Source organism: Penicillium maclennaniae (assembly GCF_028827695.1).
Source record: "Penicillium maclennaniae strain IBT 15551 chromosome Unknown utg000001l:1.0-3280838.0:1.0-3283122.0, whole genome shotgun sequence".
Taxonomy (NCBI): domain Eukaryota; kingdom Fungi; phylum Ascomycota; class Eurotiomycetes; order Eurotiales; family Aspergillaceae; genus Penicillium; species Penicillium maclennaniae.
Window position 1 is genome coordinate 2,194,469 of NW_026623213.1, and position 27,879 is coordinate 2,222,347.

The following is a 27,879-nucleotide window of genomic DNA, read 5'->3' on the forward strand; positions in this document are numbered from 1 at the left end:
GCCGGCTCTACATTTTTTGGTTTGAACGGCTAATCAGACTCTATATTTCGAATCCTTCCTTTTTTTTTTATTGCTTTCAGGGCTACAGTCCCCTTTTTTGTTATTTTTAGCCGTCTCGACTATCTACACTTGAGTCCCTTGTAAGGATCTCTCGCTATCATTGCTTTCCTCACCAATGCTGCTGCCACTACTCTCCTTGCTCTCATCCTTCTTCTTTAGCTTCTGGTTGCCCTCCTCATTTCCGACTCCCTATTGTTCATCGTCTTTCAGTTCCTCCCCGCTCTGTTCCCCCTCCACTTCTTCGTCCTCCTTCTCACCCCGGCACTTCTCACAGTACATATGATGCGTTCCCGTCCTGCCTTTGAATGCGGCCTCGTCGGCTTCATGCCTACCTTTGAAACACCATTCTTGCTTCGGCTCTAGACAGTATACGCAGATTCCGTCATATTCCAGTCTCACGCTGCGATCGAAACTACAGTGGACACATCGGAAGAATTCAGGGTCGTCCGCTGACCGGACGCTCATTTCCTCTTTGCGGTCATTCGATGCAAGGGACCCTGTTGGTGAACGAGGACGAGAAAGAGGAGGAGCGGTGATGCCAGTATCCATTGTGAAGTGGGAAGCGGTATCGGTGATCTGTGACCCCAAGACGGTCGATTCAGTCGAGCGTCTCTGCGGATCCGACATCGCTGGAATCATTGATTCGGGATAACTATGGCCGTAGGGGTAATGAGGTCGCTGCGCAAGCGGCTGTTGTAGAGTATTGAAGGGGGTACCTGCCAAGGTAGAAATGGTGTCAGGGATCTGTGATCCCAAGGCGCTTGATTCCATCATCGGTCTCAAGAGGTTTAGCATCTGCGGCATTGTGGGGTTCGGGTAATCTCTGCAGAGGTAATTCGCAAGCTGTGGCATTTGCTGCTGGAGAGTATCGAACCTCTCCCAGAGAGCTTTGTTTTGCAACCGTCGTTGACCTCGCCGCTGTCGTCCAATTAGTCACCAATAATGATTTGCATGATGTATAGAAGTGATAGAACTGGGGTACCTGCCTCTCTATATCTTAAGCGGCACTGGAGACATGCCTGAACAATATATCCTGAGCTACTTAAGCTCAGAAACTCCTGGATGGGTAGTACTTGGAGGCATTGACGACACCTGCGCTGCTCCATGATCTGGATCCAAGTATGGTATCGTGGAGATCGGATGAAATTGTTAACAAATGCAGACTTTCAGTAGTCGTCAAGTATACTGGATTGTATGTGGATACAATCGCAGCAAGGATGTTGATCTGGGCAAAATTAGCACGGATCGACCGTGAATCAAACAAACACCGCGCCAAATGTGACCCACAGAAATGGTGAGAACGATCGGATGATTGGAATATTGGGCGCCTTCTCTAGAAGATCAAACCAGGTTAGAGGCAATGAGTGAGGATGACTTGAGAAACATTCATTGGTCGGTATTGTCAGTGAGAGAGTAGGCAAGACAATCGTGCTTTCCTATAGAGTATTGGCAGCCTTCTGGGAGTGCCCTTCAACGTTAAAACTGGGTATGCATGAGCGTAATTGCTTGTAGCACGATGTCAGGTTTTAAAGTCACTAAATATTGCGGGAGCCAAAACCAATCAACAATCTTGTCGGAGATTGGGAGACCGTTGTCGGGATGTTGGACTGGGACTTGAGCTGGGTAGATGAGCGGGTGTAAAGGTGCAGACAAAAAAGACTTGAGCGTCTTTGCGAATGGGTGCCGATTTGGTGAGATCGGAGATGTCACGGAAAATGAATCGTTTTTTTTTGGGAACGGAACTGTCGGGTATTGGTCAAGATGTAGATGATAAGTAGTGAACAAGACAGGGGGTAAGAAGCGCGTGGGCAATCCAAAAAGATATGGGTACATCTTAGATTCTTTCTGTGGATAAGAGCAGGACTTTAAAAAGTAACTCACAGCACCGGTGCTCTTCAGGACTTATCTTCAGGATATACACCGTGTCAAGGGGAGCAGTGGTGGCGCCTGATGCTAGTACAGTGAGTATCAATGTATTTGCGACGCAGGTACGATCTAGACAAAGGACACGACTATTGAGGTACCGACCCTTGCACTAGTAGATGTCGGAGGCCTTCGTCGCCGAAATACAAAGAGGGGTTATCTCAAGCGATTGCAATGTGGGCGCAATGCAATTGTAGAATGCGGTATTTGGTCTGTCAGTGTTCGTAGGTGAGATTTGATGTCAAAGTGAAGCACTAAGTGAGAGCACAGTAATCACCCAACAATTCATGGTGTCAAAACTTTCCCAAGGAATGCAAGCCTGAATGGCTTCTCCAAATGCATTATGCTAAAGGTGCAGTGAAATTCAAAATTCGTAGAACAGCGTCTCAAAGAGAACAGGGTATCTCATGTCACATTTCCTTGATCTGTTCATAGCATATCATACGAGCAATTTCACCCTTCCTACTCGCTCTTTCTAGATCAGAGACAGCCAGCTCAAGGGTCCTCATGTCCCACATCTCTTCGTCATCGGACATGTCCTCCACTCCAGGAAGAAGGGGTAGTGGTTGGATCCCAGCCCGGTGTAGGAGTTCAAGGCGATGTAAAAGATCTTGATACGCAAGACGCTGCATGGAGTTGCAGGCGACAAAGTGTCGCAGATCAGGCTCATGGGCTCGCGCCTCCTTTTGCATTTTTTTCAAGGATAGCTCGCACAGGTGATATGCAAGTTCGCCGGAATCAGGTGAAGGATTGTATGAGGGTTGAGGTTTGACTGGAGTGGTGTTGACAACACGGAGCTGGCTGCGGCCTCGATTTGGTAAAGCGGGAGTAATGCTTCTGGTGAAGACTCTGGTACCGCACTGCATTGTGGAGGAATTGGGAAACCAAGGAGGTTTTCGAACGGTGATTGTCCCTTGTGTAGCATGGTCTGGGAAGTAAAATATGTTATATCGGAATCTACAGACACATGACATTGCAAAAAATGATTCGGATCAAACCATACTGAGGTAACTCATTCATCGCATGACATACCATTATTGCTGGTTGATTTGCTGGTCGCAAGGGAAAAAGTCGGGATCTTTGGGCGCGCGGATTTTGCCACCCGATCAGACCACCTTCCCACTGATGCACAATGACCGCACTCCTATTTGAAACCTGGTCGAAAGTCAATTAAGAATTTGGATGAATGAGCAGATAATGCCTTGCTCACTCTTCTATGATCCGATGATAGAATATGATCGTTCAAGCTGTCACACCAAGGTGCGAGTCGCTCGATGTTGACATTCACAGCGACACGAGGCACATGCAGAGCCACCAATGGGCCAATCTTGGACGACAGAAAAGCCTTTGAAGTGGCTTTTTCTTTTTCTTTCCTTTTCTCTTTAGGAGGATTTATGCCATCACTCGCGCTCCTGCATCAAATATAGTGCCGGCGAGACAAAATTGCTCTATAATGGTCGGAAAATGCATGTCACGTCAACCGCAAGCCACGACTAGAGACCATTGGCTATTATGTGACAGCAGTGGATCTACGAGCAATGTTCGCGTAGTATATTAAATCAATGATTCTGCACATCATCAAGGGTTCCAAATATACTAGCACCACTAGTGAGCGCGGGGTACTTTTGAGGGCTACGGCTCCACATTAATAGGTACAGGGAACAGGATGCTTATCTGTCAAGTTTAAAAGTCGTCTTTGATTGTTGATTGAAGAAAGTGAGGGATTCTAGTACGAATACGTTTATGTATTAGCGAAAATACAATACCGAATTCGCTGCTCTACCGGCCTCGAAAAGATCGGATGACCATCCCGACAAAACCAGCGACCTCGCGAATGATATCCATCCTGGGACGCAGATCCCAATGGCCCACCCCCATAATTTCATTTGCACCTTTACCTACCTAAGTAAAGTGAGTAGACTGGCTTATAGTTTCAGTGCCCTTGCTCCGTTCAACGCATCTTCATCAATGAGTCATTGAAGCTCGACGCATCGGGATCGAAGCCGAAGATGAGATAAAGCCAACGTACTTGAACCCTACCCTCGCATAACTAGCTCCCTCACTACCACCTCGTCGGAAAAAATCTGAAGTTACTATGGCGGCCGAAACTAAACCGAACCCATTCATCTCAGATCAACCATGCCCAACCCCAGACTACCCAGATGAATCCGGTCCAAGCACCCTCTCTAGTTCCCTCACAAGTCTCGATCACCACAATGATCATAGCAATGCAAGACCCGAATCATTCTTCGAAATAATCGAGCCCCGGGCCCAAATGTCCGCCATAACAACCCACACAACGCACATCCGCGACCCTGGACCCGAGGACACATTCCCCGACGGCGGGACCCGCTCCTGGCTCGTCATAGCAGGATCTTTCTTCCTCCTTATGGCAAGCTACGGAATGATGAACTCGACCGGAGTACTTCAAAGCTATTTCGCAACACACCAGCTCTCAACGTACTCCACCAGTGCCATAGGCTGGATCCCGGGGTTATTCACATTCTTCGGACTTGTTCTTAGCGTCCAGATCGGCCCTATCTTCGACCGGTATGGACCTACTGGCATCCTCATCGCTGGAACAGGGTGTTATGTTGCTGGATTATTGCTGTTGGCAGAGTGTACCCTTTATTGGCATTTTATGTTGACGCTTGGTGTGCTCACGGGTACGGGGGCTGCGTTGTTGAGTACGGCTGCGATGGCTGCTGTGCCGCAGTGGTTTGATCGGAAGGTTGGGATGGCGATGGGGACGGCGATGGCTGGGGCGGGGCTTGGCGGTGTTATGTTTCCCCTTGTTTTGAGAGTTGCGTTCACCCGGCTTGGGTACAAGTGGGCCATTCGAATGTTGGCTTTAATAGTTGCTGTGATGTGTGGGTTGGGGATTTCATTGGTGAGATCGAGGTTACCGAGGGGGAGGAGTAGGTCGACTATTAATCTCAGGGCTTTTCAAGACGCGAGGTTCACTTGGTTGACGATTGGGACTTTCAGTGAGTGTAATTGGCGCTGAGGCGAAAGTGGCATGCTAATTGGTTAGCAGGCTTGGAACTGGAGGTTTTCGCTGGCCTGGGCTTGTATCCTACCTATGTGGTGATGCAGGGATTTAGTACCCCTACCAGTATCATTCTATTGTCAACTCTCAACGTGTATGGGCCGCTCTCTATTTCGCAGATCTGTGTCTCTGATCCTAATGCTTGCAGGTTCTCCACCCTCGGTCGACTAGTGGCCGGAGGCATCGCCGATAGATATGGCCGGATCAATACGCAAACAGGGCTCATCTGCCTTGGCGTGATTGCAATATTCGCCATTTGGTTACCATTTGGAGATACACTACCCGGGCTCTACATGTTCAGCGCAATCTTCGGACTGGCGTCAGGCTCGTTCTTGAGTTTAGCGCCAGCCTGCATTGGGCAGATATCCAAAGCTAGCGAGGTTGGTGGCCGCTTCGGCATTTGCTACTCTTGTGTCAGCTTTGCGTGAGTTGTTCTCCTGTTCTTCCGTTCCAAGACATTCTTTCGTGGCTGATTCTAATGCCTGGGAAAGGACTCTCATTTGTATACCGATTGGTGGCGAGATGCTCGAGCAGGTCGGCAAGCAGGCCATGGTGGCATACTTGGGAAGTGTTTTGATCGTTGCCTTGGGGATGTTTGTCATGGCAAGATGGTCTTGTCTGAGCTATCGATGGCGATGGCAGGCGAAGATATAGGGCTGAAAAAGTGTGGTCAAAAACCAGGTGTGAGTGCGGATGGAATACAGAAAAAATTCACATTAGCATTTGTGTTCAAATTGCGGTATTTAATAATATAATCAAGTTCAAGTCAAGAATACAGTGAAGCTCATGATCGCATAGTCGCTTGGTCAATCAGGACTAGTGTTTTGTCGATGACCCACGTCGCCGCACACAACAGACTTGAAGATTAACCCCGTTCGCCGCCCGGAGTCTTCGCATCTTCTTCTCTGTGAAAAAAGTCAGCATTTATGACCGAAGTGTTCTTTGCGCTTTCATTAGTTAAGAACGATGTCCGTACAGATGCTTATCATGCTCCTCCATATGCTTCTGTGACTCTTCCTGCTTCTCGCGGAGAGCTTTCATTCTGCCAGAATATAAGCATCAAAACCAAACCATTCAAGAGATAAATACACACTTCTTCATCTCCTGCTCTTTGATGTACATCCCCTCCAGTGCTGCCCGCGTTGGGTGAACGCGTCCTTTTCTGACACCGGGGTTAGTGACGTCACACAATCAATAGGAGAGGCACTCACCCATCGAGAAAACCGCGCGGCTTCGGCGCACCAGTATCGCCTTCTCCCATGATTGAAGATGATGTGGAGAGCTATTGAAGAATAAATGGAGATGCGAGAATCTCTTTCACCGGTGAGAAAGCCTGCATGGTTGAGTGACAGGGTTGGGGGGGGGGGCATTGCGGAGAGGGGGCAAAGTCAATGTATGATGCGCGCCCTGGCAGGCCCCGTTCCTGACCCGGATTCGGGGAAAGTGGTTCAAGTCGAGGTAAGTTGAAAGATTTTCCCTACAAGCAGAACATAATGCATGAAATGCTATCATTCATGATCTAGGGCAGCCCAGACTTGAATGGGTGCTCTTCCCCGCGTGCATTGGCCCTAAGTGGTCAGCTCATTGTCTCGCCCCTACGATGATCTTGTTTCCCCGCACGGGGTCGCGTTACTCTGTTGACTTTGGTTTCAACATGGGAGACATGAGACAGTGCACGGCTTTGTACCCTTGCCATGTGGGAGACCCCGATGGTTCGAGTTCATCATGCAGCGTTCTTAATTTGCAATTCTACGCGGCAGATTTATTAGAAAGATGAAACAAAACACATGGTCATGAAATCATATTGGAAATAAATGCCTCATTGGCAGAGTAAGAAAATTACAGCACGAAGCGGAATCCCTTTTGCAACCGCCGCGCAGCAGCGATATCGATTCCCTCGGTCTCTGCCGTCAGGTGCAGCCGTCGGAGCTCCTTCTCTGTGAGCTGAATATCCTCATTCTCCAAGCGTTCCTGTCGCTTGTTGAGCATACGCAGGTTGAAGTACATGAAAGCACCACAAAGCAAACCCAGCACCTGTAGGCCAATGCAGACATACATAGCAGTATAATACTTGGGCTTCTCGCTCGCAAGATAGGTGTAAGGAGTCCAGATACTTGCCGAGTTACCAATAGAGTTGATAAAGGCATAAGCGGCAGCACGCTTGGCAGGCGGGCGAGGCAGCGCATTAGCGATCCAGGAATAGAGGGTGCCGTTCTGGGCGAACACGAAAACCATCAAGAACAAGGAGAAGTAGCGAGGGCCGAAGCTGTCCGTCGTAATAAAGATGACGAAGCCAACAATGGTAGGAATGACTGGATAGGCGAAGAACCAGAATCGAATCCCCACTCTATCCGAGATCCACGAATGTAATAGACTGTAGATGACCATGAACACATATGGCGGGGCGCACAGCAACAGCGAGATCGTTTTACTGTAACCCAGTGTCGCGGTGAGTGTCGGGAAGAAATTCTGGAAACCAGCTGCACCGGTGATGCACATGTATCCAAGGGCAAGAACATAGGTCTTGATGTCAGTCAAGGCAAGCTTCAGGCCCTGGATCTGACTCATGCCGCCTTTCTCGTCTACGTCGGCTTCTGCGGCATCGATAGCCAGACGTCGCTCGGCAATCTTTCGCATTTCGGGGGATAGGAGCTTCCATGTCTCTGGGAAATCGGGAAGGACGAAGCAGATCACAATTCCGACGAAAACAGTGATGCTGCCTTCAATGATGTAGAGCCACTGCCAGGCATCCATGCCACGTTTTCCCGCCAAGCCGTTCAGTATGCCCGCTGCGATGAGATTTCCGAAGGCGCCGCTGACCAGGGAGCCGGAGTAGAAAATAGACATCCGGAAGGCCAATTCTCTCTTGGTGTACCACTTGGACAGGTAAAATAGAACGCCGGCGAAGAAAGGGGCCTCTGTGTAAGTTACCGGTGTTAGTGAAAGGGCTCGAACAATTCAAGCCGATGCCGACTTACCGACAAAACCGAGGAAGAAACGACAAGCTACAATGCCGCCGTAGGACTTTGCCTGGGAAGTTACAGCCGAGACCAATCCCCAAGCGGTCACGAAGAAACCGAGGTATAGGGACGGGCGGCCCATATAGTTCAGCATTAGGTTACTCGGCACTTGCATAAGGATGTATGCGACGAAGAGAATCGAGAGGCCGGTTTGGTACTGGGTGTCGGTCAAATTGAGATCTTCCGTGAGACCCTGAAGTTTGGCCGCGGCATAATTGTTGCTTATCAGAAACAGTCAGACTGGCGCTCAGCGCTCAATTGTCGAACCACTTCATCACTCACCGATCAATATAGTTGAGCAGGTAAACAAGCACCACCAGGGGCATGATCAATGAATCAATGCGACGCCGCAGCTTCTTCTCAAGGACTTTTTCTTCCTCGGTCAACTGTGTCAGATGGACTACTTCCTCGTGCGACATTCCCGCCTTCTCCCCCATCATGTCGCTATCAGCGATGGTATGGTCGTGGTCTACCATCTTGTTGATGCCGATGCTGGTGCTGGTCTGGTGCTGGTCTGGTGCTGGTGCTGGTGCTGGTGCTGGAAATGGAAGGGACCAGGTGCAGCAGTGAGAGAAAAGGGGGATGGAATGTGAGAATACTCCGCAGGGACGGGGGTCGGCACTTTATGTGCTGCAACGCCAAGGGAGCGTGACAGATTGGGCAGGTCATGTTACAAGTCTTGCAGGACGACTAGGACCGGTATGGGACTATTTCTCCAGATGCCTCCCCCAACTGTGTTTACCCGGTTGATTCTGGAGGAGAGCGTGGGGGAGGACCCGCGTGGAGCTACCCACTAAAGTGGTGGATAGACTGCAAAATGCGGGGATTCACGAGGCTTGATGGTGCCATGAGCGATACAGGACCATGATAGGCGGATTTGGGCCGATAAAGGCCTCCACCGTGGGGGTGGCACCGATGGGCCCTAGGTTTTGCGCCCTTAATCCGGGGTGATGGGTCCTCTCGCTATCCCCTCTTCGGCAGCTAGCTCTTGTTTTCTGGACATCCCCCATGGGGTCCCCTCTCGAGTCAGCGGTGCAATCAGGGTTCTCCGGGCATCAGTCGGAGCAACTCCGGGGGGTGAAAGGATCAGCCGTGGACCTCTGAGTTTCACGCGAGACCTTTTTGACTTCGTTCCCCCGCGCGTGGCTCGTAACTCATGGCTCATGGCTCACGGCTCACGGCTCCTGCTTTGTCTGGTATTCTGGCTTGACTAGGCAAAGCTTGGGTACACTAGGAAACTTGTTCCCGAAGCCGTCCTCTAGACATCACTCTTCACGCTTCACCTTTCATGGTCCCTGATGAGTCGGTGTTTGACCGCAGTAATTATGACTTGTTAATCGATGCACATGCACGATTCGAAGGCGGAAAGTGTTGCAACGGATGAACCTAGCTCGATGCCAGATATTGTTGACTACGCATGCCAGAGCTCAGCTACCCCGGACTCTCGCCGAATAACGCCAATAATGCCAAGGTCCACGGCTAGCCAGAACTTTGAACACTCAGATCCAAAAGTACCCCCTAGGGCCTAGCGGTTTGAGTCTCGCACTATCTCCGAGCCAAGTCACAGTCATGTGAGTCTAACTCCTACCTTTCGCCGGTTTCTGGGGGATCTACACATCACGTTGCCCCTGAGGCTCGGGCAGTTGTCGGTGAACATTTGGCCAGAATACATGCCGATACGATGAAGCATCGGTGATATGAGCCGACTGGACCTTGACCGTCCAGTCATTTCTTAGTCCGATACCGAGTGCCGGGGCATGGGGTTTGATGTCGGGAAACTGGACGGAATCTTGGGATAGACATCGCACGAAAAGGATAGTCTTACGGGTCTAGACAGTAAACTTCTAAATCGAGAATGGCCGGGGTTCCTCATCAGGCTCAATGAAAAGAGAAGAAATTGCTACAGTGCGGCCCAAATGACCTTTCGGTGAATGACTCGGCCGTGGTAAAAAGAGCCGATACTGGGGGAAATTGCATGCTTTACACCCGGGCCCCTCGGGTGTGCTTATATCGGATGCCTACATGATGGCAGCTCTCACGATGTGAAGCCACTTGCCCTTCCATGATTCCTTTCGAATCCCCACAAAGATGCAATCACCTATTTTGACGGTCGCATAAAGCACATACTTCATCGAGGCATCTTTGGAGTATATTAAGAATACAATCCAAATATGCTGCGAAGAGCCTTGGACAAAAGAGAATTGACAAAAGAGAGTAGAACTAGGCGAGTTCTTGCGAAAGTTTTAGGCTCGCAAGATCCTTCGATTCTTCAGACCTAAAAAATCCAGAAACAATCGACAGGATTCCTGTCGAACTAGTGGCGGTGCTTTGTACATATGTGCAAGTGATCGAAAATCGCAGACGTCTGTGCAGGTCGAGCAGGAGCATCAACATGTAGACTCTATATGTTCCCAAAGATCGTTGTTCCGAAACTCTGGAGCGCCCTATTCTGCTTTTCGTAGCTGATGATTTCAGCATTCGCAGCTAAACGCGCCGGATCGTCCCCTAGTGGGGCTGATCTCTCTCAACCGTCGTCAGCTGCCTGAGCGCACCTAGGCCTGGCACCCACGTCAGCAACATGAACAATTTATATCAAGGGTCACACATTGATTAGGGCACGAACTACTCAGGAATGAACAGGAAATATTGGGTTTGCACGGTAATTTGAACAAAGGTTACATTTGTTTTACGTTACGGTTATGGCTGGGGACATGAATCATTGCAAGCTCACCTGACCAGAGCGATGACGACACTGGTTGTCGCAGCATAGCCATCAATCAAGAGAGGCTATTGAGCAGGCAAGATGGTTGTTTTGGTTCATTTGGTTGTTTTGAGAACTTCTGGGAAAGAATGTACTAGAATGGCGCCACGTGCGTCTTGAAACCGAGGTCGGGGTAGTGACGCAACGCGATGCTACGAGCGGTCTATGGGAAGTGTGCTGTACTGTACTAGCCAAGGTTTGAAAAATTAACGACCTTATCTAAGTGGCGTGTTTGAATTGGCGGGCTGTCCGTCGTCGAGGTTCAAGTTAATGGAGCTATGACCTAATCCTGCCCACACTGCCCTGGCCTGGGAGTCCTGAGACCCCGGGGTAGAAAAGACGGCCCACCGCCGTCATTCTTATTATCCCAGTATGATTGAGACATTTGGTTGCCTGGTGGTCCCTGGTTCCATGGGATTGAGAAATGAAGATCGACGATATGTACGAGGTGTTTGTTGTTATCTTGTTCTTGGTCGAGTCCAACATGACGCAAAAGGGACAGTAGATTACAAGGGTCACCTTGTTCACGTCGGTAGCTATCCTAGTCTGTTTCGCAATATTCCAGTCTAACCAAAAATGTTCGCGTATCGGGGGCTGTTCTATTTTCGAATTGAATTCTGTGCATAAGGCTGATGTTGATCTCCAGAGTGTGGCGCTGTCCCGAATCCGGTTATGACGTTCTGCGATGTCATCATAGACCCAGTTCCTTGCCAAAATAGCTTCCACCCCACAATCTGACACATGGGTCGCTTTCCTTGGACCACTTAACCGCCGTTTGATAGATTAAAAAAGATCGACATGATGATTATCTTGCTGCCCTTGATCTAGGATCCTACTACGACCAACGTCATTCCTTGGTTCCTTTGTGTCTCACGATGTAAACGGTTTGTGGCTCGTCCAGCATTATAAAAAGGCAATCACTCGCTGGACTTGAGTCTTAATTATCACAATCCATTCAATCTACCATACTTGCAATTATTCCAAGTCTTCTTCAGCACATTTCCACCTTTTTTCAAAATTTACCTCCACATTAACCATCGACCATCAATATGTCTGGCATCATTAATAAGGTCAAGGACGCTATCGCTGAGCACAAGGAGGAGAAGGCCGAGCAGACTGGCACTACCCACAACTCCCACAACTCCTCCAACTATGGCCCCCACGACAGCAATGTCGCCAACGCTGCCGACCCTCGTGTAGACAGCGATCACTCCAAGTACAACACCTCATCCACTACTGGCACGACCTCTACCGGTGCCGGTTTGACTGGCACTACCCACAACTCTCACCAATCCTCCAACTATGGCCCCCATGATAGCAAGCTGGCGAATGCTGCCGACCCCCGTGTGGACAGCGACCGCAGCCACACTGCCCATCACACCACCTCCACTGGTGCTACTTCTACTCTTGCTTCCGGCACCGGCCACACCACCAACTACGATTCTGGCCGCTCCTCTAACTACGGTCCCCATGATAGCAACATCGCTAATGCTGCCGATCCCCGTGTCGATAGCGACCGCTCTGCCGACAACACCACTGGTCACCACTCCGGTGCCGGTATGACAGGCGCTAGTATGACTGGTGCTGGTGTTGCCGGCGCCGGTATGGCCGGTGCTCACCACCACAACAGCCACGGCACTCACGGCTCCGGTGCCGGTACGACTGGTACTGGTATGACTGGTGCCGGTTTGACTGGTGCTGGGCACAACACATACGACTCCAGCCGCTCGTCCAACTTTGGTCCCCACGACAGCAACATCCCCAACACCGCTGATCCCCGCGTGGACAGTGACCTTTCTAGCCGCCACGGCAGCACTGGCCTTAACACCTCTTCCACTGACCACCACTCCAATGCCGGTATGGCTGGTGCTGGAATGGCCGCTGGTGTTGCTGGCGCTGGTGTTGCCGGTGCTCACCACCACAACAGCCACGGCACTCACGGCTCCGGTGCCGGTATGACTGGTGCTGGTATGACTGGTGCTGGGCACAACACATACGACTCCAGCCGCTCGTCCAACTATGGTCCCCACGACAGCAACATCGCCAACACCGCTGATCCCCGCGTGGACAGTGACCTTTCTAGCCGCCACGGCAGTACTGGCCTTAACACCTCTTCCACTGGCCACCACTCCAATGCCGGTATGACTGGTGCCGGTATGACTGGTGCCGGTATGACTGGTGCCGGTATGACTGGTGCTGGTTTGACTGGTGCTGGGCACAACACATACGACTCTAGCCGCTCGTCCAACTATGGTCCCCACGATAGCAACATCGCCAACACTGCCGACCCGCGTGTCGACAGTGATCTCTCCAACCGCCACGGCAGCACCGGTGTTCCTTCAACTCACTCCCGCGCCACCGGCCCTGCCTCCTCCACCGCTGGTCCCCATGAGAGCAACCTGGCCAACAAGGTTGATCCCCGTGTCGACAGTGATCTGAGCAAGGAGAAGACGCACCACTCCAGCATGAGCAGTGGTATGCACACGGGTGGCAACCCCAATACTACCACCAAGTCCTTTGAGCAGGCCCAGAAGACTGCTGGCGTGAACCCTCACATCAGCACCGACAGCACCGATGCTGGTAGCAGCTACAACCACCACGGTAGTGTTGGAAGTAGCACCAACGCCGGACCCCACAACAGCAAGATTGCCAACAAGATGGATCCCCGCGTGGACTCTGACCTTGACAACACCGCTACTACTACTAGCCACCAGCGCGTTTAAGTAAATAATGTACGATAGTTATGCTTATGCTATGACGAATACACGATTAATCCTATTTTGATTTATCATTGACCTCATTTCCTGGTTCCATCGCTTGGCACTTTCTATTCTAGTTATCTTCGTACACTTACTTGGGTAGACTTTAATCAGCTTATCCTATCCTGTGGCACCAATTGACAGCGCCCATGCGCAGTCCAGTGAACATAACTTGAAAAATTGCATACAAAAGTAATATATTAAGCGGACACACTTACTCGAAGTGGATTTCCGCCCCGCGTGGTAGGGATAGCGCTAAGGGTCGCGATTAACTTTCCCACAGAACAATCAGGATCCGTCTCTTGCAGCTTCTCCATTCGTCCACAGTGCCGATCCCGCCTGGATAATTTCCATTTGGAATACAACACTTTGCAAGATTCCTGATCCAGTGCACCTTTTCCACGATCATCTCATCTCAACCGTAACAATGACCACCGGTTCCGCCATGGGCTCAATCAGCAGCTTCACAACCCGTCTCTCGCTACGGTGGGTCCCCGGGGTCCCAGAGGAGACCACCGATACCGTCGTACTGACGGTGGGCGATTGGTTCCTGGATCTGCGCATGGACAAGAAGTCAGGCGCAATTGACTGGGCAATGGCCGGTACCGCCATCAAGGAAAACCCCAACGAGATACCTGGTGCGTGGTCCTCTCCATAAGGAATTGGATGGAATCTCGCGATTCCACCTACCGAGCCCACACTAACAGTTCCCTAGTGAAAGTCTCGTTCACTCGCGAGCTGGACTCGCTTAATGAAATTGGCCTCGTCGACGTGGCCAAGTTTAGCCCTCTGCCCAACGGCGACGAGCTTGAGAGCGGCGAGATGCCGCACCCTGACCTTCCCGGTGCGCCGATGACCGCTTTCGAGGAAGTGTGGAGCGAGCTGCCCTTCAGGGAGGGACCCGAGGGTGCAAAGAAGGGTATCTCGTGGATTCTAGAGTCTGAGCATGGTGAGGTTGGCGAGGGGGCTGAGGTTAGCTTTACCAAGACTTTCTTGGGAAGGATCTGGGGCACATATTTGGCGTTCCAGCAGACTCAGACTCATAAGAAGGAGAAGGATGAGACTGGAACTTGGGTTGTTAAGCGGTCTGGTGAGGAGGTTAGTGCTAGGCGAGAGGAGTGGCGCGGGGCTTGGGAGGATAAGTATGTGGTCGGTCCTAAGCCGGCGGAGGTGCCTTCTATGAAGACTGGATTTGAGGGCGAGGGAAAGGGGGCTTGGAGGATTCCTGGGGAGAAGCTCCTTATTAACGGGCAGTCGTTTATTGTGCGAGCATTTGAGGAGATATGATCGCCACCAAAAAAAGCGACAGAATTTATGCGCTAGGTGTATGAAAGTATATTGAAGTTCTCTATATGTTTGCTTTCCTTAGCTTCAGGGCTGGTCATAGCTTCACCTGAGGTCTGAGCTTTGTGCGCGCCGATCACTACGTGGCTCCTTATCGCTGACTATCCTGGTCAGACCAAGCCCCCAATCGAACCGGATAGCATTGACTTGAATTGAGATTGACTGATGTCAATTGAACTGCGAATGAACTTTGTATGTGTTGGACCGACCAAGTGGACACGATTGGGTCTGGAACATGTAAAGCCGTGGCGGCCCAAACCAACAAAAGCACCCTTTTTCGCGAGTCCCCAGCAGTTACCGCCTGGTACCTGCTTCGTGTCAGTTCAATAAGACGACACCAAGTGTCAAACCTTTGGCAGTAACAATGCCATTGTCATTTTTCTGAGCCTGTGGTGGTCTTCAGCGGTCACACAGATCAATTTGTCAACTCGCTCTATCAGATTAGACCATCACACCATCCGACCATTAGATCCTCAGACCACCTCCCTATGCTCGAATCCAAGTCTCAGCCCACCCCTCATTACCCCATCGAGCGACTGACAGACGGTGTGCAATTAGCAACACGACACGCGCCAATAAACAAACAGAGTGGCGGACCCGGAGGAAATGGCGGAGCTGGAACGGCCTCGGTAGAGCCTATCAGCGGGCCAGGAGCAGGAGAGCTCCCAAGGCCCGAAACTGGGCCTAAGGAGATCCACACCGCAAGCTCCGAGCAAGAGATCTCGGACGCGCACGGCGGAAATCTGGCTCGCCTAAATCCCGCAGCGCCGTTGGTCCATGATGCTTTTCCATTCTCCTCCCACGACAGCGTCATGGCCGACACGCGAGTCCCAGACCCGCGATCCAGGAAACAGCCGAATCGCCAGTCGCGATCCTGTAAAGTCTGCCGGCTCCGCAAAGTCAAGGTAAGAACCGTGCTCAGATCCCCTCGGGAGGGACCGTTCCCGATCCCAGGCCCGTTCCTGACGTTCCACTGGGGTTGTGAGGCTATGGGGTTTAGACGTTTTCAAGCTAATGATGATCCGACCAGTGCGACCGAGTCAAGCCCTGCCACGCGTGCTGTGCACATGGGTATCCTTCCAAATGCGTGTATGAGTATGTGCCCGACGAGGACGCGCAGCCTATTAGCCAGGCGGACGAAATTCGGAATCTAAGGAACGAGATTCGCGATCTGAGGGCGCGTGTAGATGAAAAGCAAGATGGTATGTATAGATAGGGTCCTGTCGGACCCTCGGAGTCTTCGAATGTCCGCTAATGGGGTTTCTTCAAAACCTGCAGGGTCTCAGGCCCAAGATCTCCAGCGGCTGGACCAGCTTGAGAGCTTATTTGAGTCTATTCGCTCGGCGCCGCCGCGCGTGGTGGCATCCCTGGTCAGGGATATCCGGACCGCGCATGGCGGTTTGAAGGATGACCTGGTGCCTGTGGGCCCATGGGAAGGCCATGATGGTGAGAAGTCGAGAAGTAAGACTAGGCTGTTCGTTCATTGTCTAATATTTGTTCCTACAGCATATAAACAGTATGGCAGACAATCGCGTGGCTCTTCCGTATCCACTCTGGTTGTCCGCAACCGTGTGTCAGATGTTGACACAATTAACTTTGACGATCCAGTTGAATTTGATGAGGACGACGATGAAGATGAAATGTCTATAAGGAGCGGGTCTGACTCTTCGTCGTCCCGCACAATGTCCATTATGAATACGCAGCGACCTGTGGTCGATGTCTTTGTTGAGCGGTTTGTTGACGCCTTTGCTCCGGAAGTGGACATCAAATCTGGCCGTGCGGGTGCTCTGCGAGCTGCAGCGGGAATCCGGATGTTCTCACCTCTTATTTCGGATGCCTACGAGGCTGTCTCAGTTGCCTTCTTTGGTAGATCCGTTCAGAATAAGCAGATCGAGGCTTCGGGCTTCCGACTATATCCCCGCGTGCTACGCGGCCTCCAAGATGCCTTGAATGATCCTGAGCGTTGCAAGGCCGAGTCAACGCTGGTTACAGTGATTCTTCTGCTTGCTTTTGAGAGTGTGGAGCGTACAACACAAAGTGGAGTGTCCGCTCATGTTCGAGGTGCAGTGCGCCTGATTGAGCATCGAGGACCGGAGAATCATATGTATGGAGTCGAGCATCTCATGTTTACTGAATTACGACCGTATTGGGTACGTTTATACTTATTCCACTATGCTTCAGGGGAAAAAACGCTAACGACCTAGATTGGCGGTGCACTCGCGGCCAGGAAACCATCATTCTTGGCCCAAGAAGAATGGAAGACTATCCCATGGTCAGCGGGCACTACCACCAAGGATATCTTACATCACCTCTTGGACCTTGCTGCGGAAATTCCCGGCCTGCTGGCCCAGTCCGACGCATTCCAAGACAAGCAGCATGAGGCCGTCATGGGTACGCATGAGATGGCCGTCAAGCAGTCGACTCTTTGGAACGGCATCACCAAGCTCACCGCCAAGTTACGGCAATGGGTCATTGACTGGGTCGAGTGCTATCCGGACGGTGCGCCCAGAGAAGTCGAGCAGTCTGAAGACCAAGACTTCCCGATCTTCCAACGTCGAGACCTACGCACCGGTGCCATCTTCACTCCCACCAAACTAGTTTACCCCAATCTCCTGCTCGCACAAACCATGTGCCTCTACTATTCATTCCGACTCATTCTCTCATCCATTGATAAGCGACCGGTGGACCGGGTCACCCCGATGGAGCAGTATGACTTGGGGTGTGGAATCTGTCGATCCTTGGAATGGTATATTCTAACAGCCCCGGGGAACATGATCAATCGCCTGGCCTTCCCGACGCGCGTGGCTTGGGAGGCATTTCCCGATGGGGGGGCCCGAGCGCCAGTTCATGGTCGAGGTGCTTCAGCTTGTCGAGAAACGCCACGCCCTGGGACTCTGGGGCAGTGCAATGCCAGAGCTATCTGTTCGAGAGAACTCTCCTCTCAACCAAGACTCTCCCTGAACCATTTTGATTCCTTGCTACCCATCTCTTGGGATGAACGGCAACGTCGGCACAACTAGCATTAAATGATTGTATGATGAGCGAGATATCCCCTAGCAGCGAACCTTTCAAAAGCATTTCAATGTTCAATGGAACAACTCTCCTCAATTCAACCTAACGCAGGTCTTGTCCGCTTGCAAGCAGCTGACATGTATGGACGTGATTAATCACACAGCTCTGGCCAAAACAATCCATCTCATCACATTCAATTGGACCAGATTACAAAAGTCTCCACTTGATGGTGATGAAGCTAAACCAAATATCACCACTTCCCCACACTCTCAACCACTCACAGCACACTGTCTCAGATTGACAATCGATAGTGCCAGGAACCGATGGATCCAAAGCTAATCAGGGAAATGAAAAGGAAATGAGAAGAAAGGAGATCGTGGCCCGCTCTCAAGCTCGCCCGCAAAATCATAAAATCCCAACGCTACGGCGCCTCCCGTCAAACTGTCGAGCTTCATTCCACGGAACCATGCCTTTTCTCCGCTCAACCCTCGCCTCAGTCCTACTCGGCGCGACGGCCGCACAGGCCGGCATCTTTGGCATCAACGATTACTCCTGCACTTCCGACTCGAACCCTGTCGTGCTCCTGCACGGGTTGGGCGCCACCTACTATGAAGATCTGAACTACATGCAGTATTGGTTGCAAAACCAGGGTTACTGTACCTACTCCTTGACCTATGGTGCCTATGAGGGATTCCCGTCACTCGGAGGTCTCCAGCATATCGCCGATTCAGCGCCTGAAATCGCAGCTTTCATTCGCGAAGTCATTGACAAGACGGGCAAGAGCAAAGTCGACCTTGTCGGACACTCCGAAGGCGCGTTCCAATCTCTTTACGTGCCCAAGTTCGAGGGCGTGTCCGGTCTCATCGATAAAATCGCCGCCATTGCACCCCCAACGCACGATACCACTTTTGCCGGCCTCTATAACCTGGCCTATCTTCTGGGCAATCTGACGCACGAGGTCGTGGCCGATGTCCTCGATACCGTCGGCTGCGGCGCCTGTGACGATCTCGGTCCCGGTGGCGCTGCCGTTCTTCGCTTGAATGATGGAACCCCTATCGTGCAGCAGGGTAACAAAGTTACCATTATCGCGTCTCAATACGATGAGCTTGTCACTCCGCCTAAGACTGCTTTTATTGATGAAGATGGTGTGACCAATCTGTGGATCCAGTCGGTTTGTCCTTTAGATCCCGTTGGGCACATTGGTGAGGCTTATGATTTGAATGTTTGGAACTTGGTGAAGAATGTTCTGGACGAGACGCCGGATCGCAAATTTGTTTGCTTGCTTGGGTCGCCTGGAAAGAAGCGCTGAATAGTCGATTAATTAATGGGATGGGGTCTGGGCTTTTGGGCTGTAACTTGTACATAATAGCTAATACACTATTTTGTTTGGTCTTGACCGTGATATTGCTTCATTCGTGGTAAGAAAGTGTGGTTGCTTTGGGTGTCTCCATGGAAGGCATTCTGGCACGATTGGGTTCTTGTTCGTATCACGAGCAGGAAATTGCTGATGGAGGATGAGAGGGATTTAGGCGAACGTGAAGATCAACCATATCTGGCAATCACTACCGCGAGATTCGTTGCAGGGTATTTAGCTTTGGGACCGGCATTCCGGCCACAGGGGATTGCCTCGCGGTAGCGAAGTTCGTCGGGTACTGGAGACCATTCTATCAATGGATCGCTTAGCAGGAGAGGCGCAGCCTTATAGGTAATCGTGCATTGCTACTGAGTACCCACCCGGCGTCCGATTCGGACCGAATTCGGGCATTGCGGAATCCACGATGCTAGATGATTCTACGAGCAAGTTGCGGTGAATCTGTACTCACCATACGCCTTACGGAGAGCCCCGGAGCCCTATGGTGCCCAGTGTTGATCCTCAAGTCATGTATACCAAGCCGCTAAGCTCAGAACCTTACGAAGCTACGCCACATTTCATGTTGCGGTGAGTTGGGAGCTCGAATTCCCTCATAGCATCCGTAAACCTATTCCTAAAAAACTCCGTTTGTTCATGTAGCCTTTTCATTTTCTCTTCATGAGTCTCCTGTTGTACACATGGCAATGCACTTGCGTCACTTGCATCGTAGCCCTACGCACATATGCAATGCATGGATCGGCATGATGAACGCCGATGGACCGAACATGAGCCCCTCCGTGGCGCAGGCTCCATCCATGGTCAACCATGGGTTGGTACCACCACCGCCACAGTTATTTACGGTGGCCTAATTTCAGGGGTGCAGTGAGGCAACAGATGACACCAAGTTTGTCGGTACTATTCATAGATCCTCAGCTCGGTCGCGTCACTAGGCCTTTTTATTGGCGATGGTATGAAACACCGCCTCGTCAGTGCCACACTCCCCCACACCGGTGTGGCGTCACCGCATCCAATGCCCCTCGTTGCTTGCGTCACACTCCATACAGGTTGACCAAACTCAATTGGGTCCCGTCTCGTGAGTTAGCGAAATAATGGTTCCACGTCCGGGATTCTGAAACACTTGGCGGGTTTGATATGACTCCGACCTCGGATTAGGGGTGATTTGCGAGAATTTTCCCAATGAGTCGATTTGCCTCCATTGTCTGGTCGAGGGAAGCTTGACCACTTGGCCCAATCATGACCTAGGCCCACTTCCTAATTTCGTTAGCCCGTCGCTATTTATTACCGGGCTATTCTGAATCGGGAGGCCATTACACAACTAAGCTTACTTGGCGCTTCCTCCGTACGTATCCGATGGAGACGATGGAAACCAGACAATGGGTACCTCTGGGTATCTCTCGCCCTCTCCGATCAGGGGCTTTGTTTGGAGACGAGCTGAGCTGAGCTCATGGAGGGGCTATAAGTACCTACCCTCTCACAGCTCTTTCTTTCCCTTTCACCATCTCCCACTACACACCGTCTTCTATCTCTACCACTTCAACTACACTTCCTGCACAATGGGTTGGTTCCACGGTAAGTCACACCCATCTTCTTCTACGCGAGATCTTCGATCTGACTCTCGCTTTCCACAGATGAATCCGATGAGGCTCGCCACTACAACGAGTTCCAGAACACGCCCCGCGAGCACGAGGCCAAGTTCTCCCACGAGCTGATCGGTGGTGCCGCTGCCTACGAGGCCATGAAGGCCTACGAGGACCACGAGGCTCGCAACGGTACGACCATACTCAACTCTCCCTTGATGACCTGGAACCTCTTTTTTTTAACGCATGCTTTCTCTTCAGGTACGATCGACAACCACGCCAAGGCCAAGGAGGTCGTTGCCGGTCTCATCGGTGCCTTCGTTGACCGTGAGGTCGAGACCAGGGGTCTGGACTTCGTCGACCGCGAGAAGGCCAAGCGCCACGCCCAGGAGCGCGCCGAGCGCCAGATGGAGCAGTCTGGCCGCTGGTAAAGCGAGGAAACGAGAGCAGCCTCACGTTTCTATTATTGATACCAACGATGACGAACCATATTAGTCGAGACCAATGAAGGATCGCGATCAACCAAGTAAACATGTGTCTATATTTGTTCTGTAGACGTAGATGGTAGCCTATGGTCATCGCTTTCTACTTTCACCGCTTTACGCTGACCGCCGGGTTCCAGTTGAGTGGGACCCAGAACTGATAGACTGGGACCCAGGATTTTATGACTAATCCTGGGTCCCATTCAGGTGCCAGAGCTGACTGGGACCCAGGAATTCCTGAGTCCAAGTCAGGCTGACCGCTCGGTCCACGCACTTGACGGGCGATTCCCCCTGCCCGCGCGGCCAAATACAGGCGCAAAATATTTGGATCCATCATATGCAGGTTCAACCTCCGCGTGGATATGTCATCCGGTGATAATTTCCTGAGAGTCGGTCCCCGCAAACCTGAGATTCCACGAGACATGCCTTTCGGCCACCGCCAGAATGGCCGATGAGATGGAAGTCAGGAACACCGCGTCCGCAAATCAACAGGACGACAATCACAATAAATCGCAACAGGGTTCGCGAAATGGATCGCAACCCTTGTTGCCGTTCAATCCAGATGAAGTACCCGATATATCGATCTACGAGCCCCCATATGTGCCGCTTCCGAGTTTCAAACGCACATATGATGAGATGCAGGGACCGGTGGATGAACTACTGGAGCGGATGGTGAAAATGAACGAGGATATGAGAAAACGGAGGTTACTTGTCGAGATGCAGGACAGGTACCTTGAAGATCAAAGATTGTTTCTTGAAGCTCGCGAGCGAGTTCGTCTCCAAGTAGAAGCTCAGCGTCGACTTACACGCAGTCTAGAAACGACTGCTTATCAGCAGAATGGGAATGGTGTCCTCAATGGTACCTACAATACAATGTCCAATGGCGAAACCAAGGACGAGATCACGATTTTGGGTTCGGCTCGGAAAGGCGCAGCGAATCGCGCCGCCAATTCGAATGAATCAGTGGAAGAAAATATGAGCCCGTCCAAGTCTGCAGCTCCTGGGACACGAAATCGAACCCCCCTCAGTTAGCGAACAGGGCTCCCGATCTCAGACCCGTCCCCCGGTCGAGCGTGGTCGACCGACTACACCTCATCCCTCCAGTTCGTGTCACAGCGAGACACAAGAGGCCATTGATGAATTGAATCAGACGACTTCTATGGCCGCCGCCACAACAGACCAAGGAAGCGAAGCTCCAGACTCGGAGCTGGGCTCCGAGGACTACGAAACGGAGGATGAAGTAGACGCCAAAAATGCTGCCGACGAAAATGAGGGAGAGTCATTCGTCTCCGCCTCCGAGCATGAAGAAACCCCCGACAACACCGATGAGACAGCAGGCACTGCACCTCAAGACAGCCTACATTCATCCGAACCATCCAGCCATGCACCGACCGGCCCTCGCCGAATGCTACCCATGCACACAGAACCCAGCAACACACCAACAGGCCCACGACGGATGTCACCAGTGGCCCCCGACCCCTGCCTCGCGCCCTGTCGAGCCAAAAATTTCCCTGAAGTACGAAAGTTCCTCACCCTCATGGAATCCCATTTCGCCGAACACCCAGCCTACTACAATGATGACCGAAAGGTGAACACCGCAAAGCGTTCCTTGGTGCCTGCCTTACAAGCTAAGTGGGTCGCGCATGCCAAACAGCTCCGCAGAGTGACCTGGTTCGACATGTGCGCATTCCTTGCCGGAGTTGGAGGCCAATCCTGTCCCAAAGAGACTGCCATCAAACTGTTTCACGAGTCAACACAGCGCAAATACCAAACCGTGACGGAATTTGCTATCTGGCTCGAGCAATACACGCCTTGTGTCTCGCTTAGCGACTATGATCGGCTCTGCCATCTTGTGGATAGTATCCTTCCGTCTATCAGGAAGAGGGTGGGCGAGAAGTGGATGGACTATGATGATATTCCTTCGTTCGTTGCATTTTTGCAAGAGGTTGAATTTTCCACGCCTGGTCGTGAAAAGGTGACCAAGAAGAAGTTGGCGTGATGTTCGCGAGTCATGGTTACTTCTGGCTGTGGTTTATCATCGGAGCTTGATGTGTTTTGACTTGGTTGAAGGCCATCCGGAAATCTCGTCGACAATTATGTTACAAGCTTCATTTAATTTGTAAATATATGGATATTCTGTATAATGTATTTCAAGTCATGGAACTGAAATTAAAAAGATAAAAAAGAAAAAAAAAGAAGAAGTAGAAGACCTGTACTAGCCTCACTCCACTTGGCCAGCTCGGATAACATCGGTCAGTACCTTGTATAGTCTTGGGTGGAAGTGGTCTCAACAGAAACAGGTCACTTATGGTGTAAACTGCCAGAATCCAGGGCAATTCAATGGCAGGACGAACTAAATGGCATTAAATAAATATCCGCGCGCAATTGAACGTCATTTAGCGTTCCGATGTGGGTGTCTAATTGAGACATTCGGGACTAAGAACGTATCTTCACATTGGAAGCAACTCTAGATCTGAGCATCTGACAAGCGGGTTCTCAATCAGGTCCTGGGGCGATGTACGCATAGACGATGGTGTTTATGCAGGAGCAGGTGCGGATATGGCGAGAGCGGTGTTGGATTTGCGCGAGGCAAGATTTCGCGGACGGGCACGACTCATATCATTGCAAGCGATTAGACAGGCCAAAGCATGATGGACATTGGAGCGTAAGGGAATGGAGAGCGGTATACAGCATGTTTTTGGTGTGGAATGCCGCGAGTATTTCGATGAGTGCGGTAGTCCCGTAATTTCCAGCATTGGACCCGGGAGATTTACAGCTGGGTCGAGGCTGATGGTATGCACGATCGTTGCCCACGAGACATGCATAGCAAAGGCATGACATTGCGCATACACCCCTTGCATACTTCCATACTTGAATGCATCGACATTACTTATTGAAGGAAGATACTATCATCATTACAGGGGAGTTCTCTGAACTCGGCGGCATGACAATCGTTGTGAATAGATTGTCCAGAATCATGAGGAACCTGATATGGCCATTCATCTTTGCACGTATTGTCTCGACTCATAGCACCTATCATCCACCCCCCACAGCCATTACGCGCAATGGGACCATCCAAGGCGTACACCTCCCCTCCTTCCAGCAAGATCTATTCCTGGGGATACCTTATGCTCAAGCCCCGCGATTAGACAATCCTAAGCCTATCAACACCACCTACGATCATGACACTCCATTTGACGCCTCTCGCTACGGGAACACATGCTATGGCTTTGGCTCCAACGAGCTTCTGGGACTGACCCAAAGCGAAGACTGCTTGAACCTGAACATCATCCGACCCTCCAGAGCAACAGCGGACAGCCTCCCCGTCTTAGTCTGGTTATACGGCGGAGGCCTGCATCAGGGTTCTTCCGCAGACCCAATGTGGAATATGTCGTATATTGTGCAACGATCTGTGATTGAAGAACAGCCCATGATCGCCGTGAGTCTAAATTACCGTCTTTCTTTTCTCGGATTCCCAGGAGGAAGCGAGGCTTTAAATGCGGGGGTGACCAATCTGGGACTGAAAGACCAGCGATTGGCCCTGGCTTGGATCCAAGAGAATATCGTCGCATTTGGTGGTGATCCGGCCCGGGTGACCGTCTGGGGCGAGTCTGCAGGCGGAGTCAGTGTTGTGCAGCAGCTAATTGCCTATGGAGGACATGGTGGCGCTGAACTGTTCAGTGGTGCCATTATAGTCAGTGGGTTTGCTACAGGGGCTGCATTACCGGAGATAGAGCAGATGCAGGCTGGATTTGACAAGCTAGTGGTAGGGGCTAACTGTTCGATGGCGGAGGATAAGCTTGACTGTCTTCGCGGGACCTCGTTGTATAATATGTATCCTATTGAAGGGAGTACGGAAGGGGGATGGGGTCCAGTGATAGATGGCGAGTTTCTACGAAGGCCTGCTGCTTGGGAGATTCATGATGGCAACTGTGCCCGTGTGCCTCTCCTTTTGGGCAGTAATTCTGACGAGGGTCTGATCAAATTGACTGCGTCGGAATATTTTCCCAACTCGACAAATGAGACCACAACCTTGCTGAAGTCCAATTTTCCTCTTCTACAAAGTTCGGTCATCGAGCAGCTATTGAGTCTTTATCCAGAAGACGGACAAGGCGAAGCACCACCCTACTCTCTCCCGCCAGACTTCCCTTGGTGCAAGGCTCTGCACGCCGCCAATCTCCCGTGTGGCTCTCAATACCGCCGTGCCGCGGCCCTGCTGGGCGATTATGTCTCACATGCGCCCAGACGGTACATGGCCAGGCTATGGTCGCGACTCGGTCTACCGACGTACAGCTTCCACTTCAAAGCAGCCGTGACAGGGGTCCCAATCCAGTTTTTCTACGGCCTGGGACCTGGCTTTGCAAATCACGGGGCCGAGTTAGCTTATGAGATGGGATTGCCGGGGGGTTTCACTACGCCGATTCGGTTTTATCCGCCGGTAAAGAATGTCTCTGGGCATGTGGCTTTGTCGATGGAAATGAATCGACGATGGATTGCATTTGTGGCGAGGAGGGATCCGAATCAGTTGAAAGGTACGTCTAGATGCACCTGAGTGTGCGAGTGGTTTGAGACGCTGGTATAGCTAATGGCTTGAGTAGATAGGAATTCGTCGCTCAAGTGGAGCCAGTATGAAACATCCGCATCGAACTTTGTTTTTGATGCCACTGATGAGGACCTCAATTTGTATATGGAGACGGATGATTATCGTGAACGTGCATGCCAAATATGGACGGACAATGTTGCCTATACAGATTATTCTGGCCAAGGATTGTAGGAGGCTTGACAAGGAGTGCCCAGAACATCCCGGATCGAGAGAGCAATCAAAAAGTACAGTATGTTAGATGATTCGCCGTATTAGATGACGCGGCTCCTCTTCATAGTAGATGAGCGATCTATCTTTAAGATTATTTAAAATTCTTAAGCGTTGCCAGGCAAATCAAGTGCATCCTCTGCAGATAGGCGACTAGATGGTAAAAATCGCATCAATCCTTGAATCACATGAAGTAGAGGTTTAAGTGTCGGATTAGGCATCAACCCAGCAAACTTCCGTTCAAGCTTCGATGGTCCGTAATCTTTGGGCAAAATTAGCAATAGGTTTATTTGTGTTTTAATTTATTTACCTTTATCTAGCTCCAGATCATGGCTCGACCTTATTAACATTGATGTCCACTGAGACTCCCAGTCGGCCGGCAATCTCTCCACAAAGCCAATCATTTGGAAAACGAGGACCTCATCCTCGCCAAGATACCAGAATGGCCATGTCGTGAACAAGAAAGCATAAATCTGCATATATTATCTCCGTAAGTATATCTGCTTCAAGGAAAGATATGTTGACGTATCATACAACCTATGCGCCATAGGTCGACCCGATAATCAAAACTGTCCTTGAAAGAAAGCCTCTCCAAAATCAAAGAGCCTGATATCTCTCGTCATCCTCGTCTATCCACTCATCCTAATCTGCTGCTTTGATCAGCTGGGTCGGCAATCCAGTTCCTAAAGGCGTGCCGTCAACCCGGGTTAGCGGCTCAACTTCCGGGAAACCGAGAACATCAAAAAGCTGCTCCTCTGTCTTTCTCCATAAATGAGTGCAACCAAATGCGATGTTTCGGCCACTAATGTCTAGGAAGAAGTGAGTACAATGGCATTAACTCGCGCATAAATACAGAGGGACAGCACTGTGAATGAATTTGACAGCTTTCAAAAGCTGCGTAGACATTCGGAGTATTATTTCCGAGCAGATCTTATCGTGGCTCTCATGGTAGTCTGAGAGGACCTTGTCAACTGAAGGGCCTAGTAGTTCAGTTACAAGACAATGGTGGACCCCCTTAGGGCCTTCGTGGGTGAAGGCGTCTAGCAGTTGAATCACATAATTCGAGGAAATTCTCTCCTCCGGAATGTCTTTTCAGGAATCCCAACATTTGCAGCTCTCGCGATACCGATGAATCTGCGGTCATGATCTTCAAAGAGACCCATTGATTGTGACTGGCGTGAGATTAGCTGAGAATAAGCTATTTGAGTTAGGGATCAACTCTCTCTCTGTCCTTCGCAAGCCAAACTGTGGAAAAGCCACCCCACCCTAGCTTGTGATGTATCTTGTAACGATCATCTTCAAAGGTGTCTCCAAGGTTGACTGGATGATATCCACCGGACTGGTATCTTGATAATGACTCCTGTGTGTACAGAAGATTGCTTTGTCAGAACAAAGATAGACCCAAAATGTAAGATAGATCTATAATGTAATAAAGGTCGACGGCGCTTAGGGTTGAGGCGAACATCGTAATCAGAAAAATCGTGATGCGTCGGGAGATAGGTTATGTGGCTGCCAAGCCGTGATGATTAATCCGACCCTGGTAAATCCTTCATCTATTGGGACATTTCTTGACCGAATCTACTTGATGCTATGACGATGAAATGTGAATGATGAGAGATATGATGATTAATGATGGATTCTAGAGATGAAGCTTTGGATCTAAATATCATGGAGGCGGAGGCAAGGGTGCGGTGAAGTGGGGCAATATCC

The 27,879-nt window shown here is 50.8% G+C and overlaps 15 protein-coding genes across 15 annotated transcripts; 9 read left to right on the plus strand and 6 right to left on the minus strand.

Annotated features, from left to right (window-relative positions):
* Positions 1-249: 249 nt before the first annotated feature.
* N7477_000841 (uncharacterized protein) lies at positions 250-864 on the minus strand (the record flags this gene model as incomplete). The annotated part of the gene is made up of 1 exon (XM_056962504.1): positions 250-864. One exon carries the CDS (start codon positions 862-864, stop codon positions 250-252), a length of 615 nt encoding a protein of 204 aa, XP_056827507.1.
* Positions 865-2,393: 1,529 nt separating this feature from the next.
* Positions 2,394-2,849, minus strand: N7477_000842 (uncharacterized protein; the record flags this gene model as incomplete). The annotated part of the gene is made up of 1 exon (XM_056962505.1): positions 2,394-2,849. The coding sequence occupies one exon, from the start codon at positions 2,847-2,849 to the stop codon at positions 2,394-2,396; it is 456 nt and encodes a 151-aa protein (XP_056827508.1).
* Positions 2,850-4,078: 1,229 nt separating this feature from the next.
* On the plus strand, positions 4,079-5,686 carry N7477_000843 (MFS general substrate transporter; the record flags this gene model as incomplete). The annotated part of the gene is made up of 4 exons (XM_056962506.1): positions 4,079-4,970; positions 5,021-5,126; positions 5,181-5,456; positions 5,524-5,686. 4 exons carry the CDS (start codon positions 4,079-4,081, stop codon positions 5,684-5,686), a joined length of 1,437 nt encoding a protein of 478 aa, XP_056827509.1.
* Positions 5,687-5,897: 211 nt separating this feature from the next.
* N7477_000844 (ATPase inhibitor) lies at positions 5,898-6,293 on the minus strand (the record flags this gene model as incomplete). Its single annotated transcript, XM_056962507.1, has 4 exons — positions 5,898-5,937; positions 6,009-6,074; positions 6,126-6,194; positions 6,244-6,293. 4 exons carry the CDS (start codon positions 6,291-6,293, stop codon positions 5,898-5,900), a joined length of 225 nt encoding a protein of 74 aa, XP_056827510.1.
* A 578-nt stretch (positions 6,294-6,871) lies between these two features.
* N7477_000845 (putative MFS transporter) lies at positions 6,872-8,528 on the minus strand (the record flags this gene model as incomplete). Its single annotated transcript, XM_056962508.1, has 3 exons — positions 6,872-7,950; positions 8,011-8,273; positions 8,335-8,528. 3 exons carry the CDS (start codon positions 8,526-8,528, stop codon positions 6,872-6,874), a joined length of 1,536 nt encoding a protein of 511 aa, XP_056827511.1.
* Positions 8,529-11,862: 3,334 nt separating this feature from the next.
* N7477_000846 (uncharacterized protein) lies at positions 11,863-13,536 on the plus strand (the record flags this gene model as incomplete). The annotated part of the gene is made up of 1 exon (XM_056962509.1): positions 11,863-13,536. One exon carries the CDS (start codon positions 11,863-11,865, stop codon positions 13,534-13,536), a length of 1,674 nt encoding a protein of 557 aa, XP_056827512.1.
* Positions 13,537-13,999: 463 nt separating this feature from the next.
* Positions 14,000-14,859, plus strand: N7477_000847 (uncharacterized protein; the record flags this gene model as incomplete). The annotated part of the gene is made up of 2 exons (XM_056962510.1): positions 14,000-14,210; positions 14,288-14,859. 2 exons carry the CDS (start codon positions 14,000-14,002, stop codon positions 14,857-14,859), a joined length of 783 nt encoding a protein of 260 aa, XP_056827513.1.
* Positions 14,860-15,404: 545 nt separating this feature from the next.
* N7477_000848 (Zn(II)2Cys6 transcription factor domain-containing protein) lies at positions 15,405-17,936 on the plus strand (the record flags this gene model as incomplete). The annotated part of the gene is made up of 5 exons (XM_056962511.1): positions 15,405-15,821; positions 15,947-16,118; positions 16,195-16,362; positions 16,423-17,066; positions 17,121-17,936. The coding sequence occupies 5 exons, from the start codon at positions 15,405-15,407 to the stop codon at positions 17,934-17,936; spliced, it is 2,217 nt and encodes a 738-aa protein (XP_056827514.1).
* A 458-nt stretch (positions 17,937-18,394) lies between these two features.
* N7477_000849 (esterase/lipase family protein) lies at positions 18,395-19,237 on the plus strand (the record flags this gene model as incomplete). The annotated part of the gene is made up of 1 exon (XM_056962512.1): positions 18,395-19,237. The coding sequence occupies one exon, from the start codon at positions 18,395-18,397 to the stop codon at positions 19,235-19,237; it is 843 nt and encodes a 280-aa protein (XP_056827515.1).
* Positions 19,238-20,853: 1,616 nt separating this feature from the next.
* N7477_000850 (DUF3759 domain-containing protein) lies at positions 20,854-21,308 on the plus strand (the record flags this gene model as incomplete). Its single annotated transcript, XM_056962513.1, has 3 exons — positions 20,854-20,869; positions 20,929-21,069; positions 21,139-21,308. The coding sequence occupies 3 exons, from the start codon at positions 20,854-20,856 to the stop codon at positions 21,306-21,308; spliced, it is 327 nt and encodes a 108-aa protein (XP_056827516.1).
* A 495-nt stretch (positions 21,309-21,803) lies between these two features.
* N7477_000851 (uncharacterized protein) lies at positions 21,804-22,391 on the plus strand (the record flags this gene model as incomplete). Its single annotated transcript, XM_056962514.1, has 1 exon — positions 21,804-22,391. The coding sequence occupies one exon, from the start codon at positions 21,804-21,806 to the stop codon at positions 22,389-22,391; it is 588 nt and encodes a 195-aa protein (XP_056827517.1).
* A 127-nt stretch (positions 22,392-22,518) lies between these two features.
* N7477_000852 (uncharacterized protein) lies at positions 22,519-23,358 on the plus strand (the record flags this gene model as incomplete). The annotated part of the gene is made up of 1 exon (XM_056962515.1): positions 22,519-23,358. One exon carries the CDS (start codon positions 22,519-22,521, stop codon positions 23,356-23,358), a length of 840 nt encoding a protein of 279 aa, XP_056827518.1.
* Positions 23,359-24,336: 978 nt separating this feature from the next.
* N7477_000853 (uncharacterized protein) lies at positions 24,337-26,133 on the plus strand (the record flags this gene model as incomplete). The annotated part of the gene is made up of 2 exons (XM_056962516.1): positions 24,337-25,891; positions 25,958-26,133. The coding sequence occupies 2 exons, from the start codon at positions 24,337-24,339 to the stop codon at positions 26,131-26,133; spliced, it is 1,731 nt and encodes a 576-aa protein (XP_056827519.1).
* Positions 26,134-26,276: 143 nt separating this feature from the next.
* Positions 26,277-26,648, minus strand: N7477_000854 (uncharacterized protein; the record flags this gene model as incomplete). The annotated part of the gene is made up of 2 exons (XM_056962517.1): positions 26,277-26,431; positions 26,480-26,648. 2 exons carry the CDS (start codon positions 26,646-26,648, stop codon positions 26,277-26,279), a joined length of 324 nt encoding a protein of 107 aa, XP_056827520.1.
* Positions 26,649-26,811: 163 nt separating this feature from the next.
* On the minus strand, positions 26,812-27,547 carry N7477_000855 (uncharacterized protein; the record flags this gene model as incomplete). The annotated part of the gene is made up of 4 exons (XM_056962518.1): positions 26,812-26,978; positions 27,009-27,246; positions 27,276-27,356; positions 27,389-27,547. Coding segments are annotated over 4 exons (645 nt in total), but the record flags the coding sequence as incomplete, so codon positions are not given.
* Positions 27,548-27,879: the final 332 nt, after the last annotated feature.